General features: G+C 41.7%; 1 protein-coding gene across 1 annotated transcript in view; it reads left to right on the top strand.

The window, feature by feature from the left end:
- LOC132567300 (fer-1-like protein 4) overlaps positions 1 to 16,733 on the top strand; it is a 78,313-nt gene that overhangs the window by 1,669 nt on the left and 59,911 nt on the right. Inside the window, exons 2-12 of the mRNA XM_060232981.1 lie at positions 2,940 to 2,995; positions 4,278 to 4,366; positions 5,741 to 5,840; positions 7,687 to 7,778; positions 9,136 to 9,177; positions 10,681 to 10,833; positions 11,863 to 11,923; positions 12,234 to 12,365; positions 13,141 to 13,203; positions 13,887 to 13,971; positions 15,779 to 15,938. Of these exons, the coding sequence (XP_060088964.1) occupies positions 2,940 to 2,995; positions 4,278 to 4,366; positions 5,741 to 5,840; positions 7,687 to 7,778; positions 9,136 to 9,177; positions 10,681 to 10,833; positions 11,863 to 11,923; positions 12,234 to 12,365; positions 13,141 to 13,203; positions 13,887 to 13,971; positions 15,779 to 15,938 (1,033 nt within the window). The remainder of the gene's footprint in view (positions 1 to 2,939; positions 2,996 to 4,277; positions 4,367 to 5,740; positions 5,841 to 7,686; positions 7,779 to 9,135; positions 9,178 to 10,680; positions 10,834 to 11,862; positions 11,924 to 12,233; positions 12,366 to 13,140; positions 13,204 to 13,886; positions 13,972 to 15,778; positions 15,939 to 16,733) is intronic.

Raw genomic sequence — 16,733 nt, forward strand, 5'->3', positions numbered from 1 at the left:
ATTTTTCTAGGTAGAGAGCAGATCATCAGCTCTCCATGTTTCCCCCCTTATTTACAGCCAGAGGGCCAGTAGTAAAAGCATCTGGCCCTGGGATGTTTATGTTACAGACTGGCTGCTATTACCTTCAAGTCACCGCTCCCACGGTTTCACACAGACAGTTCTTATCTCTCTCCAAAGAAATGTGAGAGAGCACAACAGACAAAGAGAGGAAGTGATCAATGCGTTAATCTCCCCCAGCCACTTGGGGGGAGCTGTGACCACTCGCTCACAGGCAAAGCACGAAAAACCTGAAGAGAAATAGGGGAGGGGACTGATTAAAGAGGTAGAAAAGGAAAGAGATGCAGTATCCCAGGGGGTGAAAAACATGACAATCCTAATAAGGCAGCTTCATGTGTTTGTAGTAGGGCAGCCACTGGCAACTGACAGGAGTTGGGGGCCAGGATATGGGGGTTGCTACTGGCTGATGGTGCTACCTCATTTCTTGTATTCACCACTCTCAGCAGGAACCTGGCAGTCCTATCATATCCCAGTAGTATGCTGGAGCTAGGGTTGCCAAGTTCAATTCAAGAAATATCTGGGGACTTTGAGGGTGGAGCCAGGAGACATTGAGGGTGGAACCATAAGCAAAGTTGTAACAAGCACAATTGAACTCCAAAGGGAGTTCTGGCCATCACGTTTAAAGGAACCGTACACCTTTTAAATGCCTTCCCTACATTAGAAATAATGAAGGATAGGGGCACTTTCTTTTGGGGCTCATAGAATTGGACCTCCTGGTCCAATCTTTTTGAGACTTGGAGAGCATTTTGAGGAGAGTCATCAGCTGCTATGCTGAAAATTTGGTGCCTCTACCTCAACAAACAGCCCCTCTAGAGTCCCAGATACCCCCAGATAAATTCTCCATTATACCCTATGGGAATCGATTTCCATAGGGAATAATGAAGTGACCAGCAGACATTCCCCCCCCCCCCCCCCGTTTCTGACTACTCTGAAGCAGAGGAGGGCCTGCTCCTACCTGGAAATTGGCATCTCTACTCACAAGTTGCTGAACTTCCAACTTTTTCAAAGTAACACAGAGCAACCAAAGGTTCCAGTTTACCTTTCCTATGCAAATGACCTCTGAAAAGATTGTGCAACCAACAAAGGGTCTGGGCTGCTTTCACAGCTAAGGGGAGCAGCCATGTTGTTCTGCCTCCTCCTTCTGCCCCCATTCAGCCTTAAAGACACAGACACACCATCCCAAGAGGAAGCCTTTCCAAATGGAGTCTGAAGCCTCTGGAGGTGGAAAGGCATATGGTGGCTGTGTGGGCGGGGCCAGCTGACTGGGAGCCCGAAGGAGCCTGAGAAAGCAGGAGAACCCCCACGGGGACCTGGGGATTGGCAAGCCTAGCTGGAGCTACAGAGAAGCTTCAGTTAATATTGCACAGTAGGATGATTTCAGCTGAAAAACATCTTAAAATGATTAGAAAGTCCCATTTAAATTGAATTTTGAAAAAAGAAAAGTGGTCATAAAAGCTTTCTCCCGACAAAGAAAACTGATGAATGACTGGTTCAGAAGTTGCTGGAGTAAACAGGAAGTAATTATCCATAGTTGGGCTATAGAAACAAAAGCAGGAAGTGAGAGATAATTAGAGGGAGAAGCAAAACCTTTGCTGAATAAATTAGATTTATGTCCAACAAATAAACCAAATAGTAGGACCTTGCTCACGAGGACTGGCGTTGGCAGTTTTTATGGGAAATTTAGCATGATAGTAAGTGCTGTGTAAAACAACCATTTCAATTCAGTTTGTAGCTGCAAGCAGCACAAAATGTGGAATCATCCATAGTTGGGTGTTCTAGGTATTTCTGCTTCCTTACTCATCTGATTGGGGAAATTTCTTCTGAAGTATTGCTTGGAGCTTAGAGTTGCCACGTCTGTGTTGGATAGGGTTGCCAATCCTCAGGTGGGGGCAGTTTGGAGGCCCTCCCCCCACTTCAGGGTTATCAGAAAGTGGGTTATCAGAAAGCAGGGGGGCGGGAATGTCTGCTAGGCTTTATTTTTGCTTCCTTACTCCTTTCCAAATGGAGATCGATTCCCATAGGGTATAATGGAAAATTGATCTGTGGGTATCTGGGGCTCTAGGAGGGCTGTTTTTTGAGGTAGAGGCACCACATTTTCAGCATAGCTTCTGGTGCCTCTCCTCAAAACACCCCCAAAGTTTCCAAAAGATTGGACTAGTGGGTCCAATTCTAAGAGCCCCAAAATAAGGTGCCCCTATCCTTCACCATTTCCAACTGAGAGAAAGCATTTAAAAGGTGTGTAGTCCCTTTAAATGTGATTGCCAGAGCGAAGTTCAAGCGTGTTTGTCACACCCTTGCTCCAGATTCCACCCTCAAAGTCTCTTGGCTCCACCTCCACAGTCCCCAGACATTTCTTGAGCTGGACTTGGCAACCCTAGTGTTGGAAAATACCTGGAGACTTTGAGGGTAGAGCCAAGAGAGAGCAGGGTTTGGGGAGGGGAGGGGCGTCAGCATGGTAGAATGCCATAGAGTTTGCCCTTCAAAGCAGCCATTTTCTCCAGGGGAACTGATCTTTTGTCAGGTGGGAATCTGTTGTAAAAGTGGGGATCTCCAGGCCCCACCTAGAGGTTGGCAACCCTATAAAATGGAGCTTCTAGTGGAAAGACTTTTAAAGCTTTTGCTCAGACGTAGCATATTCCCTCATTGATGACACTCGTCTAGAATGTGTCTTGGATGAAAGACAGACTGTTCAGATTCACTGTAGATAGGGTTGTGTTCAATAATAGAGCATCTGATTTGCATGAAGACCATCCCAGGTGCAGCATCTCCAGTTAAAAGTATCAGGCAGTAGGGAATATGATGTTGCCAGGTAGATAATAACTGATCTTGTTAGGTCAATAGTATGAGGTAGCTCATTATATTCACATGTATTTTCTCCAAAGGTTTTACTCAGAAGACCAAAAAGATATTATGTGGGCAGGAAGCTGTCTTTGGAGAGGTAAGGAAGCATCATAAAGATCTCTGTGATCACAGGGTCAGACCTTATGGCTGCAATCAAGCACTTCCCCTTCATACTTTTTGTTACAGTGAAACTGTGTGTCCAGGCTGCTGGATTGTGTGATGCTAAATGACATGGCTGAAGCTGAAAGTCTGAACATGGAATCAGCAATCAAATTTCTGTCTGCCCTTCAGGGTCGGTTCTATAATGGAGTGCCCTGTAGCCTCCCATCCCACCCACACTGCTAGCTAGCCACCTGCCCATCCAATTGCTGGGCCTTTTTGAGTACTTGAGGACAAAATCCTCCAGACCCCTAAAGCAATGCAGCAAGCTACTTATGCCAGTTCCCACAATCTTATGAGAGTTTGGCCACCATTTCTGATTGCCTGGTATCAGAGCAACTGAACTGGTGACTGAACTCTTGTCAAAAGAAGAAATCTTGCAATTGCCTGGGATTAGGCTATTTTTAGTTAATTACTGGAAAATCTAAAATTTTAATGAAACATGCAAAATTTTCACTTATTTTTAATAATGTAAATATTTTAGGTTTTGAGTGTCAAAGAATCCACCCAAGTACCACAACTAACCAAGTAACTGACTAACCACAACTAATCAAGTAATTAACTAAGCAGTTAATGTAGATTCCCTGATATCTGCTATACAGCTAAAAACTGGTTTCTGAGATGAAGTAAATTCTATGGTGTGCAGCATTTATGTTGCTTTAGGCTCTTATTTCATAACTCTGAGTTCATTTCAGAACTTAAGAACATAAGAATTGTCTTACTAGATCAGACCATCTAATAATTATTCAGCATTTTTTGAATCCCACAAACATAATATGAGAGTGATAGTTATCTCCTGTTTTCCTCTACTGTTTGGCATCCAGAGGTGTTCTGAGTGCTTTTGAACACAGGTTTCATAAATACATCCTCTCTGAATTTTTCTTATCAATGGAGAGAGTTGGTATAAATTTTTTCTAAATAAATAAGTAATCTTCTTTTCAGTAGTTACATTTGTGGGTTTCCCCACTAAATCTAGCATGTTATGTTGCATGTTATGTTGCTAAGGAATGAGAACAAGAAATAATCACAAACAATTTCTCATCGCTATTTATATGATTGATGGAGATTTCTATAGCTAAACAGATGTGGCAACTCACAGCATATATTATGATAAAACACTCCTTAGTTTTGTACTGTTTAAAAGTATATGGCATGAAGAACTGGGACATGGAGTCCTTCAGAAGCTCTATTCATTCTCCTGTTCATTTTTGTTTTTTTAGCTTTTTCACTGGCCACATTATAGAAAGCTTATTATGGAAGAGATGCTGTTAGTTAAAGTTTACAACTGCAGTAAAGTATTCAGCAACAGGTAGGTGGGCAATACATTGTCTTAATGAGATAGTACATGGTTGGTATTATCACTGATGCATATGTATGTTTCACAATGACTTACTGTCATCAGGACATACTTCCACTGGGGAGGTCTTATTTTTTGTTTTTAGCCTCAGGCATTGATACTTTGTAACTTAATAGCTTTGCAGTGGAGTCTGGGTGGCACAATTAGATTTTGTGGAGTTAAATGCCTGTCCTTTACTTGAATGTTTTCAGAATTAAATCTTGTTGCTTGACTGACCCACTCTCAAAAGTAGGGCTAAGGGATTAGAAAGCCTGAAAATGACCACATTAATCAACAACCCGTGAATTTTGACACACACAGGCAGCCACTACAGTTGTCAGGTGTCAACACAGAGTTATGCCTTTTGTTTAGATGCATGTGTCACTAGTAAGAAGCATGTCTGCAAGAAGCAAGTCACAAAAGAACCTGTTTAAGGGTGTATGTAATGCTCCTCTATGTAGTAATCATCAGTGAACAGTAAAGAAGGAATATCCTTAGGGGACTCATTACAGAAAAGTGGAAAAGAACTTAGGCAATAGGCTAAGCCCTTTCCTTACACAATAAGACCCAACGAAGCAGTTTTTTAATAATAATAATAATAATAATAATAATAATAATAATAATAATAATAATAATAATAATAATAATAATAATAGTAATAAAATTTTATTTGTATCCCGCCCTCCCCGCCTAGGCAGGCTCAGGGCGGCTAACAGCATTTCATTCAACAGCATTAAAAGCTCCAAACCCACAGGAGAGGATGCGAATTCTGTGCCTCCTACAATGCTGCTTCACTAGTATTTTTGGTCACCCTTCTTCTGCTCCTACCTATTGTTAGCAAGGAAGGCTTTACTTTAGTCTCCCAGAAAGTTGAGGACCTGGAGGAGCAGTGAATGGGAGGTTTTGGAACTCCAGGTTAACACTTGATCATCTGTACAAACATGCATGCCCACCCACAAAAAGAGATGTATTTTTTGTGTTGTGTCTGGCGTTCATCCCAGAAAGTACAGCACAGCGCACCTGTGGGCGGTGCCTGGAAGGGATGAACGCAGCCTGCCTATGACGATCAGTGGTGGGATGTTTAACTGGCCAGGATTGGACCTGACCAGGAAGAAGGTTGTTCCAGGAAATGTATATAACAGGGGACCCGAGCCCGCCATGTTGTCTTTGTGATGAACTCGCTAATAAAGCATGTTGCCATCTGAATGTTTCCGACTTCAGTACATTACATTTCGTTTTTTGAAATTTGCAGTGCATAGTTATATGTCTGTATTCATGTATTCTTTTCTTTGAATTTCACATTATATTATAACTTAACTTGCTCTAACACTGCTTATTGTGTTATAGACTACTTGGTACCTTAGTCATCAGCCTTCAGCACCTGGTGACATCTGGAAGACTTAACATCAAAGAAGCTCTCGTTGATAAAAACCACAGAATCACTGGAGTACGTAATGCTATTATCATAATATTATTTGAAAAGTAACAGTGAGAGCACTGAGAGTAGTGTAGTGCCTACAATGTAGGATTAGGGCTGAGAAGATGTGGGTTCATGTCCCTACTCTGCTGTGAAGCTCACTGGGAGACTGTATGATTCAGGGTCTCACCCTGAGTCCCTTCCTTCTGCAGCTGCAACTGTTCAGCATTCCAGGCTAACAAAATCCAGTCTATTTTGACTACAAAGGGTTGATCCTTCAAAAGTCCACCCCTTCTGATCTAGGGTTAGATTCCAGGGGGAAAGGGCACTTGCAAATAATGTTGTTCCACACTTCAGTCTTCAATTTATTACAAAAGGAAGCAGATTAAAACAACCTTCATTGCAACGGACAGCAAGTCCTATAAGCAGGTCTTTTTTTTTTTGAGCAAGAATGCAGTTCCGGCTGGCTTGGTGTCAGGGTGTGTGGCCTAATATGCAAAAGAGTTCCTGATGGGCTTTTTCTGCAAAAAAAGCCCTGCTTATAAGCAAACAGTCAAGTTGTTAAAATTCCATACCAGCTTGCTGATTAGGGAGAAGTGCTCATTAAGCTTCAAAGTCTCTTCTGAAGAGACAAACAGAAACAAACAGGAGCGTGTAAAACTCAGGCAGTCAGCCAATGCCCAAAGAATGAAAATTGCTGTCTCTTCCCACTCCCCCGCCAACAGCCTTAACCAACAAGAAGAGAAAAGCTTGCTACTGAATATATGAAGCTGCCTTATACCGAATCAGACCTTTGGTCCATCAAAGTCAGTATTGTCTTCTCAGACTGGCAGCAGCTCTCCAGGGTCTCAAGCTGAGGTTTTTCACACCTGTTTGCCTGGACCCTTTTTTGGAGATGCCAGGGATTGAACCTGGGACTTTCTGCTTACCAAGCAGATGCTCTACCACTGAGACACCGTCCCTCCCCACTCCTGCTATTTTGCTACAGTGCTACTAATTAAGACCAAGAGTTTATTGCTCACAGCTGTGGCTATTTAAAAAACACATACCAGATTTCTGGTTTACTCTAGAGATCTGGACTAACAACATTTCCATACAGAGACCTTTAGCTGGTCATACACACTCAGCCTATTCTACCTCTCAGGGTTGTTGTCAGAATAAAATGGAGAAATTACTGTGCAATAAGCTCCTTGGAGGAAGAATGGGATAAAAATGTAAAAAGATGGGGATGAAACCACTGCAAAATTTCTGCTTGCACTGGAGCTGATGTGCAACCACTTATTGTATCCCTACTTGCATTTCCTCTTGTTCAACTAATTTCTGTGCTAAGTCTGTCTATGTTTCTACTTGTGTATAACTGGATCCAAGTGATCCAATAGCCCCCCCCCCTATTTTTGGTGCATAGACCAGAATTTCTGGACAGTTCCTGGACAATCCAGCACCTGCTATCAAAAATGGTATGAATATAGCATATCTTAATATGAGATTAGTAGTTTGTATAGATTCAGTCTAGTTTTTGCTGATAGAGATGGTTGGAATCTGTAGCCCAGCCAATCTAATGGCCAGTGCCCCCTTGACTGCACAGTTAGTTCCAGTGTTCCCTCTAAGCTGCAGTCTTGTGAGCAAAAATTCTACTTTGTGAGCTACTGGCATTAAAGTTGTGAGCTACTGCATAAATTAGTGTGTTATGGGGTCATCCTTCTTGAGCTAAGACAAAAATGTGTGAGCTGGAGGCTAAAAACCTGTGAGCTAGCTCACGCTAACCCAGTTTAGAGGGAACACTGGTTAGTGCAAGGTGATCTCACCTAATTTTATTCACTCTGCTGTGCTGTTAAGTCTTATCAATAATGATGGTGTCTCCCCTGTTCCTGTACAGATATACATTGAACTAGAGCTGAAATACCAGCCACCTGATGGCTCGGCAGGAACATGGGTTGAAGAAGATTTTGTCTATCAGATGAAAGACAGGTACCAAAATTATTGTACAAGACTATTACTTTTGTTATTACAGATTAAGGCAGGGGTGTCGAACTCATTTGTTATGAGGGCTGGATCTGACATAAATAAGACCTTGCTGGGCCAGGCCACATTGGGTTGGGCCAGGCCATGTTGGGCCAGGCCATATGTGTACCTATTTAAAATTAGGTAGCAGAGATATAAACTTTATAAAGGACACAAACACAATTAAATATATATTTTTAAAAAATCTTAAAACATGCTTAAAACATTAGCATTCATTGGTCTTAAAGGTACTTTCTTCGTATTTCTCCCATGGGATCCAGGGAACTAGGCAAAGAAAGCTGTGGCTCTTTCCTTCCTTCCCCAGGGGACGGGGGTGGGGTGGGAGGAGCCTCAGCCAATAGAAGGAAGAGAGGCTTGGCTCAGTAGCTCTGCTGTGTGATTGAGAGAGCCTGGAAAAACAAGCTTTGCTTCCTCCCCTTCCTCCCCAAGGGATGAGCCTCAGCCAATGGAAAAAATAGAGGTTTTGTTCTCTAGCTCCTGTGTGATTGAGCAAGTCTTGCAAAGCAAGCCATTATGCAGAAGGAAGCAAGAGAGAGGGAGAAGGAAGCAGATGACAGCCAGTTGCTCGAGGGCCTGATAGGAGCCCTCTGGGGGCCTGATTCGGCCCCCGGGCCACATGTTTAACATCCCTGGATTAAGGCTTCAGTTCTGATCACTCTTCAGTTCTGAGAAGACTCAGTTCATTTCAGCTTTCCCATAGCTGTACCTCCAGGGCACTGTCCAGAGATACTAAGGCTATCCCCCCACCACAACTTACTGTTTTGAATCTTGAATTGTTTTCAAAGTTGCTTAAAAATCATTCCAGAGATTGAAGATAGGGTTTGGGGTTATGATCAACAGTGTGCTTGGGCATGCTGTAAGTGGAGAGTGAGGTCTATAAATAGGATCTGCTAAGGAAATGTTATCATTATATTGCTGAATGATGTTATCTGAAATAGCGTTTTCTTTGCCACTATAAAAAAGTAATTTTTTTCTACTCTAGGGCAGAAATACAAGATTAAGGAGGGAAAGATTTCTGCACACACAAGGGTCAAGCAAGTTATCAATATAGTAGTGAGGCATGAGAAAGAAATTGTCATGTTAAGGATAACACTCATCCTATTGCATTGGAAGCAATGGCACTGTACCAATCCTTGTGAACCAGTAACTGGAAGAATTTTGATGTCACTGTGTAACAGATTGTGAAACCTCTGATTGTTAATCAAGGAAGATAAAAGATCAAATATGTTAGAAAGCTGCTTTGGCTAAATAGACAGCCTGTGTTTGCTTTGAATTATTTCTGTTCTATTTCTGTTCACTACAGTTCAGAGGTTATAATTCGCAATCCTGGCTTTGAGGAACTGGAGTAAGTAGCCTGTTTCATTTTTATTTCACATTATGAATCAGGGTGAGTCAGGGTGGCTGATTCCCAGGTGAAATCTCTCATTCAAGGATTCCCAGTAGATCTCTCATTCAAGCACTGACCAGACCTGGATTAGTTTAGTTTAAGCACAGCTGCAGTATCGTTTGCAACAATGGTTATGACTATGATGACTATGCTGCCATATTTGTTAACAGATGCAGCCTAGATGTAGTACTGGCTACATGATGCAATATTGGGCAAAGGGCTGTATGGTGAGGAGGGTGTGATGGAAACAACTCAGGTGCTATCCCAGAAGACATTCAGCTATAATAGCCCCATCAGTATATGAGATATGTTCAAGAATCATAATTTGGAGCTGAGTAAAGCAACTTGTTTTATTTCTTTTTTTGCATTCTGAATCTGGGGATGGCTGCTCTAGCAAATTCTGCTAGCTAGGCACATTGAACTTATGTATATTTATTTGGAAATTAGAGTGCAGTTCTGAGCAGAGTTATAGCCTTCTAAACCCATTGTCTTCTCTAGATTTACAAGGGTGTGATTACGTTTAGGACTGCAGTTTTAGTTTCTTCTGTTCCATGGGGTTTATGCTTAAATAAGTATGCATAAAGATTGTAGTCTTATTAAAATATAGTGGGCTCAATGCAAGGAAGAGGCGAGGTGGTAGTGATCATAGCTCTTTATTGCAGTACAGCATAGTATAGGGCTGCACTCTAAGACTAGCTAAATGGGCCCACAGGGCCAACTATATACAACTCAGGGTTCCTGCGCAAGCAAGTTATTTGTCCATTCAAACCAGCAAGGAACCCATGATTGCAGCAGGGATTTCAATCCTGCTGTCCATTGTTCCTGAGTTCCCAGTCTCAGCCTTCTGGCTCCAATGAGCCTGGCAGGAACACCCATATCAGTCTTCACTTTGGTCCGCATACACAACGCTTATACATAGTAGTCAGCAGTTACAGTGGAGTTGCAACTGGAGTTGTGAACTGCAGGCTAAAAAACTATGAGCTAGCTCACACTAACTCAGTTTAGGGGGAACACTGATGACAGTGTGTATTGAATGACTGTGGCTTTTTAGGGCTAAGGTATGATCCAGTCCAAGTTTAGCATTTCTATGTCCTGCTGATTTCAGTGGGAAAGTTATGGAGCCCTAAGCTGTGTTTTTCAGAAGTAAGTCCCATTGACTTCAGTGAGTCTACCTCTAAGCAGATATATTCAGAATTCCAGCTAATTACCTTGCATTGTAACCATGACTTAAAGATGCTTGAGCTAGATTGTGTTAATGATGATGATGAAGATTATTACAACCTGTTTCTTAAATGGAGTAAAAAAGGAAAGGGAGGAAAATCTTATGTGAAGTTGCTTATGCCAAATGATACAGATTTGTCTGGCAATCTCGATGTATAAGGAAGAACCATTGACATATGATGCATGCTTTCGTCTTGAGTTGAATGTTCCCTTTGTGTAAAATGTATCTCTGTGTTACAGGCCTGAGGATGTGAAGCAAGCAGCTGATCTTGACAGGAAGGCTGCAGTGCTTGGCAGGAAACTTGTGAAAGGCCTAGACACTGATGACGATGACGATTATTATGATGTGTCTGACATGGAGTTCTCAGGCATTGTCTTCAGCCCTGTGAAGAGGTACCCCCCCCTACACACACAAACACCAGATGGAGCTGCTATTCTAAAAAAAGTGCCTTTCTTCCAATTCAGAATGAGCCTTGCCCTGTGTTTTGGTAGAAATGTGGCATCTTTGTCAAAAAGGAATCTGTCAAAGGGCAAACACTCCCTTCAGGACTGTGTACTGTGAATTTACTGGCTTGGTTTGGGAGGCTGCTTATAGTGCTGTAATAAGGTGCACAGAAGAATGTTACATTTGTTGTTTCTGAGGTTGGGAATGCTCTTTTTCTAAACCACCCATAGTTGTCACATATACCAGTCAGAATTGCACCTTGCAGTGTTCTTCTATAAGCTTTATAATTTTTGTAGTAAGATTCTTGTCTATTTCATCTGTCAGTAGTAGTGTGATCCAAGGTCATTTCCACAAATTAGATTTAAATCAATTTTCATTACATATATTATATTTCTATTCCACCTCTGAGCTGCAAAAGCTAGCAGCTTTTCAAGATCACTGAATAAACTTTATGGATGAAATGTGGGCATCCAAACATGGATTTTCCTCCAGTCCTGATTCAGCCATTACAATATGTCTCACAATTGTAATATACACATATATATTGTCTTTTAAACAATTAAAATAGCTATACTTCATTTTTATTTTCAATGTCCAAGTGACTATAAGTATAGCTGATTAAAATTTTAGCTTCTTCTACCTTTTATCTCACTGTAATAATATTCAGAAAGGATGCATTAGAGACTGAAAAGGTTCTTAGCTTCACTTACAAAATCACTCTGTTTCTTACAAAGAACTTCCATTCCTACAAGCTGCCACTTCCACAATGTGTTCCTTTGAAACTCATGGGGACTGAGTGATTAGGCAAGCAATTTGGAGTGTCAGTTCTTCATTGTCACTTTTGGTCAGAATTTGCAAACTTATCACTATTTGACTTTGATACAGGCTTATGTATATTCAGATGCAGTCAGAAAATAAAACATTTCAAGCCACAGGGCTTTTGTTAATGTTTTATTGGTGCTTTGTTTCCATTGTAGCCGTTCTAGAGTCTTCTCCAAATGGGACCTGTATGCAACTCCTAGGCCACAAAGTTTCCAGGTAAAGTGTGTATTGCCTTTTGATTTCAGGGTGCTATTTCCCAAAAGCACATAAAAAAATCCAGTTCCTTAGGTTTCTTGTTTATAAATCCTTACGTGTTCAAGGAACTTAATATGGAAAATTTTAGATTAAAATAAAGTTTCTAAGTGGCCCTAAATAACGTATGAAAACTAACTAGGGTGTTTGAAGTTAAGACTCAAAAACTACTCAGCCAAGCAACTGAACTATTTGCCCATAAATCTTATTTAATTCCCTTTGCCGTGATGATGATTTCCTCAGATTGATTTTAGGAAATGCATTGTGTCTACAGATTGGAATAAATATAATTGAAGCCCAGAAACTGGTGGGAGTGAACATTGACCCTTTTGTGGTTGTGAGAATTGGAGATGAGAAGAGACACACTGCAACACAGAAGTCAACCAACTGCCCATTTTACAATGAGGTATGTAATGAAGATTACAAAGCCACCAGATTTCACCACTCAAATCTTCTTGCCACACTGAAATGACTTCTTGCTGCACACCTGACTGTTGGGCTGCAAACTACTACCAGTCTTCCTGTCCCTGCTAGTAAAACCTCTTTGGGACACTTTTTATATTACAAACTGGGTTGAATAAACAACAAATGTCAGGCATGAAAACTGCATGTACAGATCCAGGGTCGGATTAATAATTAGGCCAAGTAGGCACTGGCCCCAGGCCGGCTCCCCCCCCTCACCGGTTTTCACCCTGCTTGCAGCCCTCCCAGCCTACACACACAGCTGAGCTGCTTATTGCCCAATTTGCCTGGTGCGGCTTCTGCTGGCGTTGTCACCAAGTTTGCCTCTCTCTGCCTCTCCCCCACAGCTTAGTAAAAGGGGCTTTGAAGAAGGTGCCTGCAGGCTGCAGCAAGGGAGGTGGGGTGGGCGCTCAGACTCTGATAGTTTGTGAAGGGGTCCCCAAGATTTCAACTGCCTATGGGCCTCTGCAGGGTTTAATCCAGCACTGCACAGATCACTGCTGCTGTGTACATATATCAAGAAGCTGTAGTTTTCTATGTTACCAGCAGATATATACCAAGAATATGTGCAGCAATATTATTTGCAGACATTTTGCAGTATGTGAACAAACTGTAAACTTCCATTGCCCTTTGGTAAAAACATCTTATGTAGCATGGAAGTTGAAGCATAGTAGCACTCTAGGGGGTCACCATTCTGAATTTTTCTTCTTCTCTTCCAGTATTTTACATTTGAATTCCATGAACCAAGAGGAGTTTTATTTCACAGACTCATTGAAATTTCTGTAAGTATCAGCAGCTGTTGTGGGAAGAGGGTCAATATAATGATAAAGGTGGTAAGAAGCACCCCAAACCAGTGGAAGTCATGAGACATATCATAGTCCAATACATTAGGCTTTCTTTCCCTTTCCTCTTCCCTTTGGAAAAAGCTCTTTCAAGAACAGTGTTGATTGTTGTGGAGAGGGAATTTATTGCTTATTCTTCTTATCAGCCTATTGAACATTTCTTTGGAAGTAAGCTATGGGTTGGATTCCACCAGCATTTCCATTCAATCAGGGCCAGCTCATCCATTAGGGAGCCCTAGGCAGCTGCCTAGGTTGCAGCCCTGGGGGTCACTGATTTGGGCCCTCCACACCACCCTTGCCTACTCGGCCAGGGAAATAGGCAAGTGTGGCAGTGTGGTGTGGCTCCTGAGGCAGTTTGATCATCTGTACAGCCTCAAAGACGGCTGTGTGTGTGAAGGCACCCAGAGTTAGTAATCTGGAATAGAGTCAGACCATCTTGATAAACTGACATTTTTACAATAATAGAGCTCCACCTTCCTTTTAGTATAATGCTTTATTAATATCTAAAGTATTGACTTAATAATGGATACAACTGGATTGATCGTGTACATTGTTAGATTCTACACAGCTTTTTAACAGCCATATCATTCAATATTGAGTGGGTGGTTTGTGTTTCTGCACAGGTCTTTCATTCAAAGAAGATCCCATTCCTTGGCACACTCATAGGGATATTCAAGATTGATCTAGAGACTGTTTATACCCAACCAGGTATGGTACATTAAGAGTCTTGGAAGCTCTTCTTGCAAATATTTGCCTTTTGATTTCCTTTTCTTTGCTTTGCTTAGGGCCAGACTACACATGCAGGTTTTCAAAGAGTTGGGTCCAAGTTCTCTGGACTCAGATTGGGTTCCCAGCAGTCACACAGCAGCTGCAGGGAATGCCTTTTTAAAATATAAAGGATTGCCAGCACAGGGGAAAGAAGGGTCCCTGCCTCCTCTCACAAGCTGTTTTCCAGCATGGAGACAATTCTGGGATATTTGCCTGTTTTTGCTGTTCTGCATGGATAGAATTGGCAGCTCTGGATTGGAAAATGCCTAGATTTTGGAGGTGGAGCCTGAGGAGGTTGAGTAGTGCCATAGAGTCCACCTTCCAAAGCAGTCATTTTCTCCAGGTGAACTGATTTGTGCTATCTGAAGATCTATTGTAATCCCAAGAGATCACCTGACACCACGTGGAGGTTGGCAACCTACACATAGAGATTCTATGTACATAGAGCTGCAAGAACATGAAAGTAACTCTCCTTCAGCACTATTTCCATATGGAAAAATAGACTGGGGAAAAAGCAGGAGCCCTTCCTCCCCCCTTGTATCAGCATTCTGAGCCTATTTGGGCTCTCTTACATTTTAAAAAAGTCATTCCCCACAGTTGCTGGGAGTTGCAGGAAACCCAAGTTGGGCCCAGGGAACCAAAACCCTGGATAATAGTCTCATAAACTCTTTCAGTTCCTTTTATCCAACACCAATATAATTCACAGCAATAAATACAGAGATGGAATTTAACCACATGTATTTTTCAAGCCATTGTAAAGTAATAATTTATAGGTTATGAATGTTCTTTCCCCATTCTTTTATTATATAATAAATGTACCTTGCTGTTCTTCTTAAGCTGAATTTAAAAAAAATCCTAACAAAATAACAAACAAGACCATTTAAAAATAGATTTTCTCCTAGTGCTTGTAATCTAGCACCCTGCCGCAAGGGTTGATATTTTGGATTTGGTATAAATCTGATCCTATCTGGCTAATCTTTTCAGTGGAGATTTGAGCTGTATTAAGTAAGACTGAGCCCTGACCTGACCTGGATACCCAGGCTAGCCTGATCTTGGAAGCTAAGCGAGGTCAGTCCTGGTCAATATTTGGAAGGGAGACCACTAAGAAATACCAGGCTAATGATTTGGAGGCAGGCAATGGGAAACCACCTCTGAATGTCTCTTGCCTTGAAAATCCTACAGGCTCACTATAAGTCAACTGTGACCTGATGGCAAAAAAGAAAAGAAAAGAAAAAAGTAAGGCTGAAATGAAGATGAGCCATCTAAAGCCCTTATACTATGTCCTGGAAAGACTTCAGTTGACACATGGTGGTCATAAACTGTCTTACTATCAATTTGCAGAGCTCTGTTGGGTTCAGGGTAATTACATTTATTTATGCTTGCTAAGTATTTGCCTGTACTATTGTATGAGGTCACACAACTTTACTAGCTTTCCTCTGACTTTATTTTTGGACATTTGGAGAAGCTGAGGCTCCTAACTTCTGTAGTTGGTTACAGTCCTGCAAATTAGTGTCATGGAAACTGTGACTTAGCCATTCTGTCTTTCTCTGAATTCCCATGTGGTACTTACAGCACTTTTCTGCCCCCTTGTGTGTATATGTGAAGAGCTGAAACACAGTTATAAATATGCTTTTATCTGGCTTCTGAATCAATTGGTGGCCATGCAGGAAAACTGATTTGCAATTACATGATTTCACCTTTCTGCCATTTTACGATGTCAATGTGATTTTGACCTTTACATTCTTAGATCACAGATTCTACCATAAGTGGGCTGTTCTTAATGACCCAAAGGACACCAGAGCAGGAACTAAAGGATATGTCAAGTGCAACATTTCTGTAATGGCACGGGGTGATGTAATGAGTTCTGTTCCTGCTACCTCCACCAGCCAGCATGAAGATATTGAAAAGTAAGTGTGTGGTGGAGCAACATATGGTATGTTCCTGATGGGAGTGGTTGGGTTTTGCACAGCAGCACTACCAGCCTCTTGCACATAAACCCATGGACACTGCCTTATAGTGAATCAGCCCCTTGGTCCATACAAGTCAATATTGTCTACTCAGATGGACAGCAGCTCAACAGAGTTTCAGGCAGAGGCCTTTCACATCACCTACTGCCAGATTGTTTAACTGCAGATGCCATGTATTAAACCTGGGACTTTCTGCATCCCAAGGAGATGCTCTAGCACTGAGTCATCCCGCTCCCCAGTGAACTTTTCTCCAAAGCATTATGTACATTCCAACAATAATGTAGTCTCTGATCATTGTAGAACTAATGTGGTATAGTGATTAAGAGTGGTGGACTCTAATCTGGGGAGCTGTGTATGATTTGCCACTTCTCCACATGATGCCTGTTGGGTGACCTTGAGCCAGTCACAGTTCTCTCAGCCTCACTTACGTCACAATGTGACTGTTGTGGGGAGAGGATAGGAAGGAAATTGTAAGTTGCTTTGAGACTCTTTATGGTAAAGAAAAGCAGGGTATAAAAACCTACTCTATTAAAAAATGTTCTATAATTATAGAGCCACACAGTGAATTTTTCTATTTTATGAGTGTTAATTGCTGTCGGTAAAATTATAATGCTGTCCAATTTTCCTGTGGACACAATCACTCTTTCTCCTCTCTCCCTTGTGTCAGGTGCATTCTTCACTCCTCACACTCAGTTCTGCAGTTAACTGGGTTTAGTGTTATGCTTTCACAAGTAC

The sequence above is a fragment of the Heteronotia binoei genome, chromosome 2 (genome assembly GCF_032191835.1).
Source record: "Heteronotia binoei isolate CCM8104 ecotype False Entrance Well chromosome 2, APGP_CSIRO_Hbin_v1, whole genome shotgun sequence".
Classification (NCBI taxonomy): domain Eukaryota; kingdom Metazoa; phylum Chordata; class Lepidosauria; order Squamata; family Gekkonidae; genus Heteronotia; species Heteronotia binoei.